The sequence below is a fragment of the Parasteatoda tepidariorum genome, chromosome 10, assembly GCF_043381705.1.
Source record: "Parasteatoda tepidariorum isolate YZ-2023 chromosome 10, CAS_Ptep_4.0, whole genome shotgun sequence".
NCBI lineage: Eukaryota > Metazoa > Arthropoda > Arachnida > Araneae > Theridiidae > Parasteatoda > Parasteatoda tepidariorum.
Window position 1 is genome coordinate 35,354,004 of NC_092213.1, and position 17,484 is coordinate 35,371,487.

Sequence of the window (17,484 nt, forward strand, 5' to 3'; positions counted from 1 at the left end):
TGAATTAAAAAAAAAAATCTTTTTTAAAGGCACTTGCAGGCATTATAGGATTTTGTTTTTAAAAGAAAAAATAATCTTCAAAAATAATTTAAAATTTGTTTTTATTAAATTCTGAAAAGAATGTTTTCTAGTAAATTTATTTTTTTGTATTACGTGTTTATTAACGAAGTTTCTACGTCGTTTCAAAAATCTTCAAAGGGTAAAGTTAATTTTTAAAAATTTTATAACGGAATTTTAAATCTTTTTTAAAGCAGTATGATCCTCTCATGGTTTAGGAAGCAATAATGAAAATATGGTTTTCGGTAATGACAGTCTTTAATATAAATTTTTGGAGACCTAGTAACAAAAAAAAAGAATACATGATGTGGTAAATTAACATTTAAGGGAGAAAAATACAAAATCACTAGCGAATCATTATTGAGGAAACCGGGACTGAAACAAAAAAACTATTTGGTAGCCCGAAGAGGTCAAGAGAAAGGCGAATATTAAAATCACGTCCCGAATTTTAGTGAGCCAATCAAACTCATTTCTAAGTTTTTCGATAGCGTTTTGGTTTTTTCCTTGCTTAACTATTAATTTGTGACCTCTAATGTGTGTAACTATTTACTTCATTTATGGTGATTTTAAAGGTTAAAGAAGGTGATCAAGAAATAAACAGTATTCCTGAAAAATATTTAATTTTAAAATTGAATATTTCTCAAAAGAATGTAGTCTAAAAAATCATTATAAGTGATGTTGAAGATTGATTAAGGTTCTGATAAATCTGAATTTTTAGGCAATTTCCTGCGATCCAGCGTGTTCTGACGGCAAGAAAAATAACAGAAATTCTTTTCACAAATTTTCAAAATTAATAACTACAAAAGACTTTTTAAAAAAAAATCTGATCTGAATTTCTGGTGCCAAAGAGTAACGAATAAAAATTTTCTGTAAATCTGGGTAGGTTAAGTTGAAATTATAATTTTTATCGATTCATTTTGGTTGATTTGATACGAAATAACTATAAAATGTATTATAGATAATTGAAAAATATTATTTTTAACGATTTATTCAGTTGAGTTTAGAGTTAGTTTATAGTCACAAGTTCTGTAATCGGCTACACTGCACCAAATCCAAACGGGTATTAAGTAATTTAAAAATGAAGATCAAACAGTGTAAAATCTTAAATGAGCTCAACGCTAGAAAAATGGAAGGATGAACACTAGGCCATCTTGGGGTCGTGGGACCCGTATTTGCCTGGAAAAAACTTATCCCTGAAGGGAAGATTTACTTAACTTTTAATTATTTTCGAATTGAATTGTTCAATATCAATCACTGAAACAAAAAAATGAAAGAATTTCTTTTATTTATAAATAAAAGTCGTTTAATTTGTCTTTGCCAAAAGTTTGAATTTTACGAATATAATTCGTATTTTTATTCTTATATAAAAGAGCAAAAAAACAATCTGGAACCAAGTTTAATTTTGAAATTTTTGACAAGAAATTTAACTTAATAATTAATAAAAGACATTGAATTCAGAGTCAAAAGGAATCTAAAAATTCCAATTTCGTTTGCAAGATTAATTTTAAATTATATTTCCTGAAATCTCATTATTTATATAATTAATTTCCAGCTCACAATAAAAACATATCAGGATGTTGTAGTTTCTTTTAATTTAACAAATTTTAAATAAAAATAATTTACTTATAAATAAATTAACATCAGTTGGCTGGTTTCCAAGAAGCTTTGAAGCAGTCCGTCTTTGGATTCCAAAAAGAATCCAAATTATCATAAATCTTTGGCAAATTGGAACGTTTATAATTCAGAGCTTCACAAATACGACACAAATGCAATGATGGGGAACCGAAGTAACCATGCTCATTAACAACTTTGAACTCCTGTTGCCATTCAAAGTATGAGTTATAAGCCTCGTCATCTTCCATGAGAAACTCTAAGTACTTAGCCAAATCTGCTGGCGATTTAAAATCGTCTGTATGGATGAACGATTTAGGTGGACATAGTTTTAAGTAGTCTTCTTTAGGAGCTCCCATTACAACAGGTACAGCTTCTTTATGGTAAGCATTCCACCAAAGTTTCTCTGTGATATACTCTCTACAGTTTGAGTTCTCAAAAGCCAAGTAGAATTTATAATCACTGATGATTGGGCAATCTTTCATGAAATGACCAGGACATTTATGCGTGCCACAACCTCCATAAATATCTACGGAGATATAGTTTTGCAATTCATGCACATAGTCCCATCTATGATTCTGTCCACCGCAGTTACTACCCAAAATGGCAATACCACGCGATTTAACAGCTGCGTGATTCTTTGGCTTGAACTGTTCTTTCTCGGTGTCGGATAAAGGAACTGTTCTTCCATAAGGAACGGGTATATCCGAATCACTACGATATGTCATACTCCAATTGAAAAGTCCGTTATAATCTTTCATAGAGTACTTTCTAGAAGCGTAGAATGTGTGCAAAGGAGATTCATCGGTGAAAAATATCCAGATCTGATGATCTGGATGTTCTGAAGGTAGCGTGTGTGGTCCTTTGGTTTGATGGAGGTGAAATAAAACAGCGTCACTGTTATTGACAATGGAGTCGTTAGTGGATAACACGCAGTTACTAACACTGCAGAATTCAAATGGATCTTTGGAAACTTTCCCGTAAGACCTCAGAAAGCGTCTTTTCATCCGTTCTCCATGACGCCAGACGTGAATGGTAAAGTTGTTGGATTGTTCTTTCTTTGCTGATTCAATTGGATTTTCCAAAGCATGGATGGTCCTCAAAGAATTTCTGAGATTTTCGGAGCTACCGATAGAGTAAACATATGATCTGAAAGATTCCTGAGGAGAGTACAGAAGTACAAATATTAAGGTGACGATTGGAAGGGACAGAATGAAGATGCACAGATTTTTGTACAAAATACGCAATGGTATTCGAGAAAAATGCGTGCGGATTTCATGATACATTCCGGTGTTGACTTTTCTTCCTTGTTAAGCACATTTGTCAGATAAAACGTTTGTAAAGGCAGTTTATCTGAAATAAAACAATAAAAAATTAATTTTTACTAATGAATATTAAAATTCTACCTGAAATATAAAAATAGTAAATTTTAAGTACAAGAGTAAAGCACGTATACGTATCCCTTCGGTACTTGGTGCGTCAGCGTTTAGAATGCATTTATTAAAGAAACTTTGCTTTCTTTTTGTTTTAGGTTGGAAAATAATAAACAAGTTTTTAAACTCAAGTATGTTAATCGGTCACTAACGGATTTAAAAAAAAGTATCGGAAATGAAGGTAGGTATTTTATTTACGACGCATTAAAGCTTCACAATGGGCTATTGGCGACGCTCTGAGAAACATCTGTAGACATGACATCACAACTTAAATCCTCTGCAGATGGTTTCTCCGCTTTAGTAGCCCGACGACCTGCACGCGAAGTCTAGCACTTTACTTTAGAATAATTTAACGAGAACCGATACCGCGCACACTCGGTCTATACGTAGACTGATCAAAGTGGTCATCCACCCCACCCGTTTACTGACCGCAGCCAGTGATGCTTGACTTCGGTGTTCTATTGGGAACCGTGTCTTTACGAGCAGTCCACTGCGGGACATATCAGAAAGATATCTTCAAAATTAACTACCAAAGCTAGAAATAAAACAGCGTAACCTGAAAAAAATATGAATTTGTCACCGAATTGAGGAAAAAAGTTAAAAATAAAAACTCATTAAAAAAAAATTTTTTTTTTAAAGTTGCCAGAAATTTAGAAACTATTGTAATTCAAAAATTCGACTTTCAACTAAATTTCGAAAGCGTTTCATAAAAACAGTAGCAATGACGTAAAAACGGTAGTAGTTAGCATTCTTGAAAACTCAAGTTTCTAGTACGGTAGATGAAACTGTTCAGAATTTTCTGCTGTATGACTAACGTTAGTTAGTTTTTTTGATTTAAAGGAATTTATCCTTCAACACTTCGATTTTTTTTTATGAAACTAGTCTATTCGAATTTTACTAAAATAAAAAAGGATTACAAAATCTTTATTACATAAAACTAACGGGTTACGAGAACACATATAAATTTGATCGATTTACAATTTCTAAGATCGTAAATTGTAAGAACTTAAATAAATTTATAAATAGTTTACTTTGTTAATATATATACGTATCCAACTTTAATAAAAAGATACGAAGCTACAAATAAATACAAGTTGCAATCTAAAAGCACAACGTAATTTACAATAATAGATTTTACATTATTCACAAATGCCAGCCAAGTTGAATTAAACGAAAACTTTAAACTGACGCTATGTTTCTCGTATTTGCATTTTAAAAATGAAATTGAAAATTTAAAAACAAAATAGCCAGTAAAAGTAGACTTATACTTTGCCACTCCTGAAGCAGATGGAAAAAAATAAACAATTTTACATAGTGCAACATGATACTTCATTTAAATCAAATGCAGAGTTGTCAGTACCGCCAACTCTTGCGACATTGTGTACTCTAGCCTAACTTTTCAAACCGATTAAATTTTGCCACAAACTAAGTTTGATACAAAAAAAAAAGGAAAGAAAAATAATCGTTGTAATACATTGGACATACGGGGGTTGTGGGACCTATGATAACCGGAAAGAAGGCGAACCCTGTAAAAGATTCTGATAAAAATTTATTTTAATCTTTCAATATTCAGTAAGTTTGAGTAGTGAAAAACAGTGATATCAAATCATTAACACGGATTCTCTAAAATATTTATTAAAAAAATTAAATTAAAATAATTTAATTAAATTAAATTAAAATTAAATAAAATTAAATTAAAATAATTTAAAATAAAAAAATCCAGTAGTCTTATTTAATCATGTTAAATTAACAAAAAAAAAATCCTCTTTCATTTTTGATGCATTTATCTTAAGCTAAGCAAATTGAATAAATGTATGCTATTCATTTTCATTTTTTAGCCTCGTTTGAAAAACAATAGATTTTGTTATTTATTTACTTGTTATATTGTTGCCAGATTATAAAATAAGAACTTTATGCATATTCCATGAGAAATGTCAGACGATTTCTAGGTCACGCTCGACTTAAGTTTTCAACGGAATTTCCGGTACTAAACAAGCGATAAAAAATGCACTCATCCCGTTCATGTGTTGACACCGAATGTAATTGAATTCAATTTTCAGAATTTTATGTTCGGCCTTGTTCCTACAAGGAGTAAATGGAATAATCAGTAATGCATGAACGCTTCTAACCCTACAATTACATGTGAATGCATCATTCCTAATTATAGTCTTTCACCAATGATAATTTATGTGAATAAGATATCATTTGCAAAGTTAGACCAATGATAGAAAATCGGCGAATTATATATGTATTATCATTGAAGAACATATGTCAAACTTACTTTGTTATGAGGAACAAATTAAACAGTTGCTGATCACAGTGTAGCCAAATATGTAAATATAAATATGTACATATTTGTAATATATATTGAGTGATTTATATTTTGACCCAAATTTGGAGTTTAGGACTACAAATGTTTAACTTTGTAGCCTTGAAATTTTGAACCCAATCCAGAAGACAATGAATCTCCTGGATCAAGTATTGGACGAAATTTGGCTTCGTTGAATATTCAACTGCATTTGCGTAGCATGGAGATAAAAACCACGAAAACCTTCCACGTTTAGTCATTTAGTTAACTTTAAACCGTTTTACAAACGCACAAATTTATCATTGAAAAATCAGTAAAAATTATANTAATCGTGATTACAAGTAATTGATTACATAGCTGTAATTATCTGTAATCAATTACAGTTGTAATCGATTACTGTAATCAACGGCCAACTCTGCTAATCAGTTCTGTTAATGATAATGAACAGCATACAACAGTAATTGCTATGACTAATCAGTTCTACTTCACATTAAACTTTACTGACCATCCAATCGCTAATAATGGAATAATATCTTTGAAAAGAAATCGCTAATCAATTATCGACCAAATTAAAATAAATCTCACAGAAATTGCATACACAACTGGTATCATTAATGACCATGACGAATCGGTTCCTATCATTTTAAACTTTTATGACAATCCAATATTTAAAAATATCTTTGCAAGATATAGCTAATCAATGACTTACCTAGCTAAAGAAAGATTTTCTTCAAATTGAATGCACAGTAATTAATACACAGTAAAAAGTAATGACTGATGAATCGGTTCTATTTCATTTCATATTTAAATTTTTATGACTGATCAATCACTACTAATACATTTTTGTAATAAAAAAAACAATCTGGTCAAAGCATGGTTAATAACAATGACGAATCGGTTCTTTATCATTTTAAAATTCTATGACAATCCAATATATAAAAATATCTTTGCAAGATATCGCTAATCAATGACTTACCTAACTAAAGAAAGATTTTCTTCAAATTGAATGCACAGTAATTAAAACATAGTAAAAAGTAATGACCGATGAATCGGTTCTATTTCACATTAAATTTTTATGACTGATCAATCACTACTGATACATTTTTGTAATAAAAAAACAATCACATATAGAAATAAAAGATCACATACAAATTGAATACACAGAAACCACTGTAAACAGCAGAAATGGCAAAGACAAATCGGTTCTAATTTACGTGAAACATTAATGAAAATCAAAACACTAATACCTTAGTAAAGAAATCGCCAATTAATAACTTACCAAAACTAAAAAAACGATCTTGTGCAAACTGAATAGACAGTAAGCAGCAGTAAAGGCTATGATGAATCGGTGCTAATTTACATTTAACAAACATGAAAATCCACTACTATGCCGTGAAGAAATTGCCAATCAATTACAAGCCAAATTAAAAGATGAAGTCATACAAAATGAGCAATCGATCCTCAAATTTAGTGTTTAACGACACGAGCGTACAATTTTTTAATAATGGTCTAGTGAAAAAAGTTAAACAGAATAACCCTTTGAAAGAATGAATGAACACAGGGATGCGTCATTTTAAAAGGGAAACCGCTGATAAGCATTTCACGGTTCAAAAAGATAAAAACTTTTATTCAGCTACTATCAGTCAGGTCAAGGAGTCTTTAGGTCTTGACCTGCGTTGCGTGCTTATTCAAAATATGCCACCTCAATCCAGTGCATTTTATCAAATAACTAACGTGTCAGCTAAATCACAGCGTATCATCAAACATAATCAAAAAATAAATAAATAAAAAAATACCGAAAGTAGAGAATTTAAAGCAAGCTACAGTTGAGGAAAAATCAAACTTAAAAATCTTTCTGCATTTGTTAATATCTGTTTTTATTTACATTTATGCTCTTAATTAAAGAAATGGCACATTTTTATTCTTAATGGAATACTACTACTCCGCTGATATACACATATGGAAGATCAATTACAAATGTATTTCTTAAAAACTTCTCGTTTTAGTAACAAAGTTAACCAAGATGTTTCGAATTTCTAAACTGACTTTAAGATAAGGTGCAGATTTCATGTTAGAAAACATTTTTATTTCTATCAGCTTTACTTAGATCCAACGTATTTAAATGAAGTACATTTTTAGACAAATGATTGGAATTTATTTTATTGTATTCAACTTTCTTTCATTTTAATTCTTTATTTTATTCAACTTTCTTTAATTTTAATTCTTTATGTTATTTAACTTTCTTTAATTTTTCTTTAATTAAGCAATTTAAGCTAAACGAAAACCGCACATATAAACAATATTTATTTTTAACGATTTTCATAATTTGCATTCAAGGAAAAAGTTAAATTAAAATTTTACATGTAATAAGATAGACAAAAAGCTAGTCAATCAGTAGGACATTTTTAATGCATAAAATTATTAGCATTTGAAAAAATACATCTTTGAAAACATGCAACATACACAGAAAACATATATCATCTTGAGAGCTTTTGGGTGCGGGAAACTATATTTATGCAAAGGGTTATTTCCTAGCATTTTCAAATCAAGAAATTTTGATACAAGAATTCAATTTATTCATTTATTTTCTAAAAAATTTTAAGCATAATTTGTTTATATAATAATCAAAATACAAAAAAAAAAAATCTCAAAAATTGCTTTTATTAACAACTTGTTTTGAGGAAAAAAAATTGAAACGACATCTTATAGACGAAATCAGAATTCAATTCTGTTAACAGCTTAAGGCTTGCGCCCAGCATCAGATAAGATCAGCACCGGGGGAAGTAAAGGCGATCGATGCACAATATAGATGAGACGGGCTCAGCCCAGGCTCAGATTCATAATAAAATTTTAATTTTTTTTACTATTTTTAAACAAACGTTTGGCTCAATGATTGAGTATGAAAAATGTGAAATTTATAAGGTATAGAAATTAGCAGCAATCTGATACATCTTTTTGTTGCTGTATCTTTGTGAGGCTAGCGCTAATTATCAAACTAATTGTTTAGCTTAAGCTTTTGATTTCCTATTTTAATTTTTGTTTCATTAACTAGGAGATTCAGTTTTTCTGTCACAGTTTAGCGATAGAAAAGGTTTTAGTATACTAATTCCCTTGTTTAAACAAATTAACAGGCATATTAAAAGACCGTAAAATTTGGATTTCATCCGACTTATATCTTGAACTTGGGAGACAAAATAACAAATTTTTTTTCTCAATATGGCGTATTTGTAGTTCTTATCAATTCAAAAATGAGGTTAGCGTCGTTACAATTTCATTATAACTTTTGAAACTTGATATATGTTTGAAATATCATCTCAAACAAGACATATGAAAACTGCGAGATAGAATAATTTAACGACCACTTAAGACAGTGGAGGTATACTTCCACTAATAAAAATAAATAATAATAATAAATAAAAAGTCTTGAAAAAAACTAGTTCTAAGATTTCAAAATCCAGGTTGTGGCTGTTCTTTAGTTCCAGGGTAAAAATATTTTTTACAAAAATTTTTCCATTTATGTACTTTCATTTTTACTTAATTCACGTTCTTTTTTTTTAAATTTAAATATTTATTTTATAACTATATGTTTTAAATATTTTTAAAATTTATAAAATACTTATTGAATTGAGAAACTTATATTTTTACATCTTTTGTGCCCTAAAAAAATAAATAGCATAAGAGCCAATTCGAAAATATGAGCTAGTTACCATCCACACAAGATACTATTCATTAAATCAGCAACCTCAACTACCAAAATAAAAAACATACCAAACACTTCCTCCTACAGCAATCAAGGAATTCTTTTTCTAATTTAATGAGTCCTCCATGATGAAAGGCTTTGTTGTCGAGTGACGAGACTCGTGAGCATAGAAAGCGCAAAGAAATATAGAGCACGTTTTCAGATGGAAATAAACGAGGTAAGCCAATACGATAGCTCTTGCCAGAGGGAAAAGAACAATCTGAGGGGACAATTTAACCATCACGCAAAGGCAGGAAACACTACTACTACTACTACGCGTCAGGTAATGATGACACAAGTCATTAGGCAAGCTAAAAAAACAACTCTCCTAAGAAAAGGTTTTGCACAAAAGGGGTAAAACAACGATAAAAAAAGAAGGTATTTTATTAGTTTCAGTCTAAGCCATTAGATTCATTTCGAAGAGATTATCAAACGCAATTAGGCAGCCATTAAAAGCTACTGAAAATGAAATTATACGCTACTTGAAAAAGTTTCCATGTTATAAAAAATAAATGAAAACACCTTTTTTTGCAGAGAAAGAAAAAGAAGATGGCATTCTAAATACATAGTATAAATGCATCATAATTGTGCAAAAAACCAAATGGTTTTTTAAAAACCATTTGGTTTTTTACAGAATTGAAAAAAAAAAAATCTAAGTCAGTCAAGAGTAACAAACGTAGTGGTTATGAAACAAGAAAAGGAATGCTATCCCACAGAAAAAAACCGTTTTTGAAGCAACTGGTGTTTCTGAGTCAAATATGTTTGCGAACAAGAATAAATAAATAAATAAAAACTAAATATCAATATTGACTACTTCAGAGCAGTGATCTACTACTAAAATCATATATCAAAATAGACTACTTCTCTCACGGCCCATGAAGACGAGCCTTTCCGACTCTAGCAGCCCATGATCACTCGGACATTATTTCAATTTTGAACGTTTTATTTCAATTTATGTACTAAATGAAGTCCGTTATAATGTCGAATAATATCTTACACGCGTTTAGCCTTTATGCGCTTTGGGTTCAGAGTTTTTATTTTTAATATTTTCATTGTTATTATTGGATCCAGGGCATCTAAGGAAGAAAACAACTGCACGTGTTTGGCTCTTTCTAGAAGATTAGCGAATTAGGCATGTGATTTACTACGCTCTGTTTTTTATTTTGGTGAAGTTTATATTTTTGACAATGTTTTTGGTGTAGATCTCTCGTTTGAGGTTTGCAAGATAGTATTGGGTCAGATATTTTTTTTTTTTAAATCTTGCGAAAATTTTATTATAATATATTCAGGTATTGTCAATGATAATAAACTGTAAATTTCCGAGTATTTAATTGCAGAGATGATTTTGTATAAATATGAACGTTGGAATAAAATATACTCAGTAAAAAAAAAAAAAAAAATCGAACTTTTTTTGTTTTTTAAATAGATAACAAGTTTTGAGTTTTTGATAGAAGAATATTCTAGGCAAATACAATTATATTTTAACCATTATACCATACAGGAAATATTAGGCATATTAATATTTTGAAATTAGGTATATTAAGATTATTTTTAAAAACCATTTAAACAAACTAACGGTCTATGTTAACATATAAGACCTCCGACTGATAGAAATATGCCAAACGCAACTCAAAATATTCAGATTTTTTTTTTTTACAAAATTGCAAACACAAAAATCATACATGTTATAAACAAAATTAAATGTCAAAATCTAATATCAACTGTCAGATTGTGTCATATCGGGTAAACCGGTTTTATACATTTTATTTATTGTGCTCCGCATGAAAATTGAGTGAATAAAAATCGTAGCGAAAGAGTTAGGAAAGTAAACAAATGGAGAATGGGGAAATATTATAATTTGATTAACACTTAATGTTTCACGGGCGTTAAATGTTTCGTTAATCTACACTTACTGGGCCGTTCAAAAGGGGCCGTTCAAAAAGTACGTACACAAAAATGGAGAAATTTTAAACCCCTCCCCCCCTTCGTACATTACCGTACATAAGGTCTTACTCCCACCCCCTTAGAGTACGTACATTTTATTAGTCTACCCCCCTTTTTCATAAAAATTAAAATAATTATGTTTTAAATAAAATTAAATATTTATTTAACGAGTATGTGTAGGATAAAGTCATATTTAAATTTGGTGTATATTTATAAAGTACGTACTTTGTATAATACCTCCCCCCCTCCCCATCGTACATCTANAATAGCAAATCCCCCCCCCTTTGGGATGTACGTACTTTTTGAACGGCCCCTAATCGGACAGGAATCGGAAGGGCACTCAGCATAATAAAAAAATCGCTAAGAATTTAAATTTGTGATTTAATCAAGGCTTACTGATGCATTTTCAACAGACTGTAATTTTCTATTTTGCGTTGTTTGAATGTCTTTTAAATGACTGTTAATTAAAAAACTTGATTTATATTCTTACAACAAAAAAAAAGAAGAAGAAAAAGAAAAGAAACAGTGATGAAGTAAAAGCGAATTCCTTTCGCGCAGCGAAGAATAAAAATATTACCCAAAGCAAACAAAATTCTGTATTCCCATCTGTTTAAACTGTATTAATTCATGCAATAAGAAATATAGTAGCGCCATAACTTTTTTTTCATTCACTTGAAAACATGAAACAAACTTTAAAAGAGTGAATATTCATATAGTAGTAGTCAAAAAATACATTTTATAGCTGTTAATTCGCATAACTTAACAATCATAAAAAACTTGTTTCAATTTAATCATATTGATGGCGACTAAATAGCGATTCATTTAGTGGATTTGTAGAACATAACTAAACATCCGCAGTCTTGCAGTAAAAAAAAAAATTTTCGGAAAACAAAAGATAACTTCCAAACTAAAAATTCTTGACATATTTTTCTTGCATTTCCTTTTTCTTAATCTGAGACTCACGTCCGACAGAAGTTTAATTTAATATTAATCATGGTAATTGTAAAAAACTTCAGGGTATCGAACAAATCGTCGTTAACACTTTTTTAATGATAATTCAGTTTTCTTTTTGAAATTTAAACTGTTCAGTTAGAGACACATAGTTTATTAAGTTAAGCAAGAAGAAGACTGCAGTTCTAAAGCAGTGGTTCCCAACAGTTGTTCAGCGGAACTATTGTGTTCTGTGCAAGGATTACATGAGTTCCGAGAGTTAGGACTTTTTTTAAGCATTAATAATTATTTCTACGTTCAATCAGCAATCCATAAATTATTTTATATGAAATTATTTATATAAAATGCTAATGTAAGTAGCAAAAAATTCTCAATAACAATACATTGAAAAAAATCATGAATAAAACATGCATTTATTAAAAATCCCATAAATGCTTCTCATCAATATTTTCAATTCAAAATTAAGCAACCAAATTCAAGATTAAATAATTATGTTTCTCTGACAACAATTCACAACGTTTATTACAATTTTTTTTTCTTCTTCATATTCCAGCTTATTTTTAACCTATGAAACCAAGAACTAATTCAGAAATTTTATTACCACAATAAATGATTTCAAGATAATTAGTAGTCTTTTTTTATTAGACAGCATGTTCACAATGGCTGATGAACTTTCTTAATAAAATCGGTGTTCCGCCAAATGAAGATTGATAATTTGGAGTTCCATTGCGGAAAAAAAATAGGAACCGCTGTTCCAGAGAACGGATTTAATGATAACAATAGCTTAGGTTTGTCCAGAACTTATTATTGTTCAGAACTTACCATTAGAATTTTCAACAATTTAATAGGATCTATCGAATTAATTTATCGTGCTACAAATTTTTACGCTTTAATTATTTAATTCCAGATTTAAATGAATGTGATTTAAAATTATTTCGTCAATCAAGATGGATGTAGTTGTAGTTCATTTACGTCACACTAGAGCTGCACAATGGGCTATTGGCGACGGTCTAGGAAACATTCTTGAGGATGATCCGAAGACATGCCATCACAATTTTGATCCTCTGCATAGGGGATGGCCTACGGATGACGGTAGCCCGACGACCTGCATGCAAAGTCGAGCACTTTATGGTAGAACAGTTTAACCAGGATCAATACCGCACACCCTCGGTCCCTACGCAGACTAATCCAAGTGGTCACCCACCCGCACACTGACCACAGCCAGTGATGCTCGACTTCGGTGTNCATGCCAACACAATTTTGATCCTCTGCATAGGGGATGGCACCCCCTCTTCGTTAGCCCGACGACCTGCATGCGAAGTCGAGCACTTTATGGTAGAACAGTTTAACCAGGACCAATACCGCACACCCTCGGTCCCTACGCAGACTAATCCAAGTGGTCACCCACCCGCACACTGACCACAGCGAGTGATGCTCGACTTCGGTGTTCTGCTGGGAACCGTGTCTTAACGATCAATCCACTGTGGGACAACCAAGATAGATAAAAAATTAAAACATACTTAAGGCAGCTTATGTAAAAATAAGCTGCTTTACGTAAATTAGATTAAAATTGCTTTTCTGTGTACATTTGCACTATTTTTTATTACTGTTATTTATATATTTTACATATGCAATTTGAAATATATAAAAACATTTTAAATATATAAATTGAAAATGAATAGAATATTTAAGTCAACTATTACTAAAAGTTAAATTTATTTTTAAATTTTTTACAGTTTTCTTAGTAGGAAAAAAGTAAACTGTTTATTAAGACAAAAAAAGTACAATGAATAATTAATTCATTTGCAAAATAAAACCGGTTTTGAATGTTAGTATGCAAGATCTTGCGCTTAAAAATATGTAGTGCTTCCATACTGAAAAGCATGCCGAACGTGACATATAATTTAAATTGGTCATATTAGATAAAGAATGCACTTTTACATATCTTAAATTTAATATATATACCAGCATAGATTAGCACTTTTACATTTTATTTTGGTTCATACTAATTAATCGCAAAAAATTTCAAAAACACATTTGTCACATAGCAAATAAATTTAAAATAATTTCTAGAAGATGAGAAAAAATTCATTAAGCAAATTGTTATGCAATTATTATTTCGATTACAATGTAAAATTTTAATTAACCGGTGCTTTATAAAAAACCCAATTAAGTTAATGATTACTTTACATATGAAAACTCAGATTTTCTTAATTTTGATTTTGTTATTTAATTTGTTTAAAGTTTAAACAATACAAATTTTATCAACAAATATTACATTTAATGAAAACAGTATTAGTCTTATACACGCTGTTATAATTTTATATAAATCAGCTGGAAAATAGAAGCTATCCTGTCTCGAAACAAAAAAATAAAAATTTTACAGAATTTTAGTTGTTTTTACACAATCAGATTTTCTATAGAATTTACTAACAAAAAATTTATATACTCTAAACAGTTTGACTAATAAACTACAGATATTAAATTAATTAAGTTATAGAATCGCAATGCTTTTTTTTAAATTTTCTTATCAATTCTAGCAAATTGTAATATACAACTTAGACGATATTTCGCACTGTACCTAGTGTAATTTTTAAAACCAGATTTTTTTATCCATTAGAAATATTGAATAGCTAAAAAGTAATAATAGTTTTTAAATATTTGACATTTCTAATTATATTGATAAATGCAACTTGCACTAGAAATAACAAACGTGACTTCTACCTAAAAGCAATATTTTTGTACTACCAAACAAAATGAAGAAAAAAAAAACCCTTCGAAGTTGAGTCTTAACTTTTGTGCGACAATTTTGTTTGTTTAACGCAATTCAACAAAATTACGTAATCTTATTTGTTAAAACAAAAACTTTTTTTTCACAAATTTAAAGCCTAGGTTAGTCAGAGAAGAAGAAATTACAATAATTGAAGGAATAATTAATTTTAACCAACATCAAATCACAAGCATCAGAGATACATTTATAGTCTTCCATTACTATGACGACTGTCGACCTTCGTTTTTATTTTATTTTTTCTCAGTTTATTTAAAAACAAATTATAGATCGTTTTTGTTTCATTTCAGAAAGTCGAAAATATATAAAAATTAATTTCGGACGTAATACAAAATGTAAAGTTTTGAAAGCTAAAAGTACGCAAGTTCCACCTCTTCTCACCCACAAAAAAAATTTAGAAAAAAAAAAAGAAATTGGTACTTTTCTATTCTACCGGCGGAAGTAATTTCGGCTATTTTATTTATTTATTTTTAAAAAAAAAGCGATTAAATTTATTTGCACTCAATGAGATAGCATTGGCGACTTTATTGCCTGCGCCGGCGAACTGATACCACCAGTTCTTTTAATTGTATTTATTAAAATATATATCGAATAGGATTAAAATAATTTCTTTAAAAATTTTTTTTTTATAAGCTGATGGATTTTTTAAAAAGGTTTTATAACAGGAACCGAGTGAATCTTAAATCATTAAATCTTGACCAAATTGATTCTTTAATTCCGTTTTGACGGATTCAAATTGGTTTATTTCAACATTTGTTAGAATTATTTATTTCAGATCTATTAAAATGAATCACATGGATGAAATGGTTTAATTTGAATCACACAACGAAAGAAATCATATAGGTGCTCCTAATCTTAACTAAGGAATTCGAATCTGTTGATTTGAATCACCAATTCAAATCAATGAATTGAAAACATTTTGTTAGATTCGAATTTCCGTGACACGTTTCATTCAAATTGTTTTTGGCTTTAGAATATCTGAAGTAGTATTCAAAATTTAAATCACCAAGGGGCGAGTTTTGACACCGATTCGAATCGTTCATCAAGTGATTCGGTATAGCAAAAGATCATACCGCAACAATTCAAATAACTTTATATGAATCGCAGGTTCTAAACATATCACTGATTCGTGATTCCTACCACGAATTTGAATTCAATTGTATTTTGAATCACTGGTTCGAGTCCACCATTTTTTTAATCCGACTCATTTAAGTGATTTGCTTTTGCGAATTATAATAACGATTTGAATCGAAAATTTGTACACAGAGGGAATGGGTTAATTGATTCCCCGAGTGGGAACTATTTAACATGTATATTTCAAATCTTAAAATAAATTATTTTTTCGAAAATTTCTTTAATTCGAAAATTTTTCCATGAACAATGTCCATTTGTTCATCGAAAAATCAGAGTGATTTCAACCATACATGTCTATTAAATACACTGATTAGGGGATTATTGGATTTTTATTCATCAGGTTAGTCACACCCAGAAAAAAAAAATTCCCGATTTTTCAGACAAATTTTTATCGAATTTCCCTGCTTTTTGTAACCGGTGGCATAAAGTATACTATAAATATTTCAGTTATGCTTTTATCTTAAACATAAAATGCAATATACTATAATAATGTATAAAACGTTTTATTATAAAACATTTAACATTTGTTTTATAATAAAGTATTTTATTATAAAACATTTAACACTTTTTCTTGCAATTAGAGTTTAAAATTTCCCCATCACACCCAATATCTGACCTAAGAGGTATTTTAGTTAAAATTCTCTGACATTTTTATTGTTCTCCCTGCTTTGAAGCTATCTTGTTAATAAAAAGAACATAAATTTCAGTTGTAACCTTCAGTCGGGAAGAATCGTGGTTTCAAAATTCCAAAATTACAATCGATGCATAAATTTAGTCTTATACAAAAAGGTCTAAAAGTGAATTGTTCTTTTTAAATAGACAATAGACATAACGTTAAGAATTTACGCTGCGTATTTTTAATTTTTTATTTTTCTAGCATACCTTCTAATAAATACACAAAACAGAAACTTTAAAATAAAATATTTTGAATTAATGGCTGAATTTTACCAGGAGATAAAACTAATAAAATCACAGATTTATCGTATAATAAAAATCATGCAATTTCAGAAAATTTGAAAAATATGATAATAAATAGCAATGAAAATTTGCATAGAAAATAAAACAAATCAACAAGTACATAACATAAAATGAAACTTACTTTTTCAATCAACATATTTATCCCAATTAATAACTACATGAAAAATAATTGATAGAATCTTAGAAACTGTTTAATGATCGAATGATTATAATACTTGTTGCCAATAGGTAGTTATTAAAGAACAAGATAATAAACAAAACCAGCAAACGATTTTATTTGAGACAACGGTTCAACTGCGCACGAAAAAGAAACCATCTCATGACTGAATCTCAAGCATGGTATTTCTTCTGCTAAAGAACTAAGAAATCAATATCAAGCAGAGCATGATAGGAAATGAGGTTACCGCATAGTTGGCGCGGTTTTGTTTTCGCCAATTCTTAATGGCAAACGATAAAGCAAATAATTACCAAGTTCCGCTGTTTTTTTTTTTTTTAATTTCCTTATTCATTTCTGGAAGAAAACGATTTTAGTTTTGTTGAC

General features: G+C 29.6%; 1 protein-coding gene across 3 annotated transcripts; it reads right to left on the minus strand.

Annotated features, from left to right (window-relative positions):
- Positions 1 to 1,632: 1,632 nt before the first annotated feature.
- On the minus strand, positions 1,633 to 17,312 carry LOC107447983 (glycoprotein 3-alpha-L-fucosyltransferase A). 3 transcript variants are annotated; one of them, XM_043044277.2, is made up of 2 exons: positions 17,065 to 17,312; positions 1,633 to 3,021 (listed from the first exon to the last, which is right to left on the minus strand). In XM_043044277.2, the coding sequence occupies exon 2, from the start codon at positions 2,952 to 2,954 to the stop codon at positions 1,698 to 1,700; it is 1,257 nt and encodes a 418-aa protein (XP_042900211.1). In that variant the 5' UTR covers positions 2,955 to 3,021; positions 17,065 to 17,312; the 3' UTR covers positions 1,633 to 1,697. The 3 variants fall into 3 exon arrangements, with proteins under 3 accessions (XP_042900211.1, XP_042900212.1, XP_042900213.1); XM_043044278.2 differs by lacking the exon at positions 17,065 to 17,312 and adding an exon at positions 9,178 to 9,370; XM_043044279.2 differs by lacking the exon at positions 17,065 to 17,312 and adding an exon at positions 6,689 to 6,954.
- Positions 17,313 to 17,484: the final 172 nt, after the last annotated feature.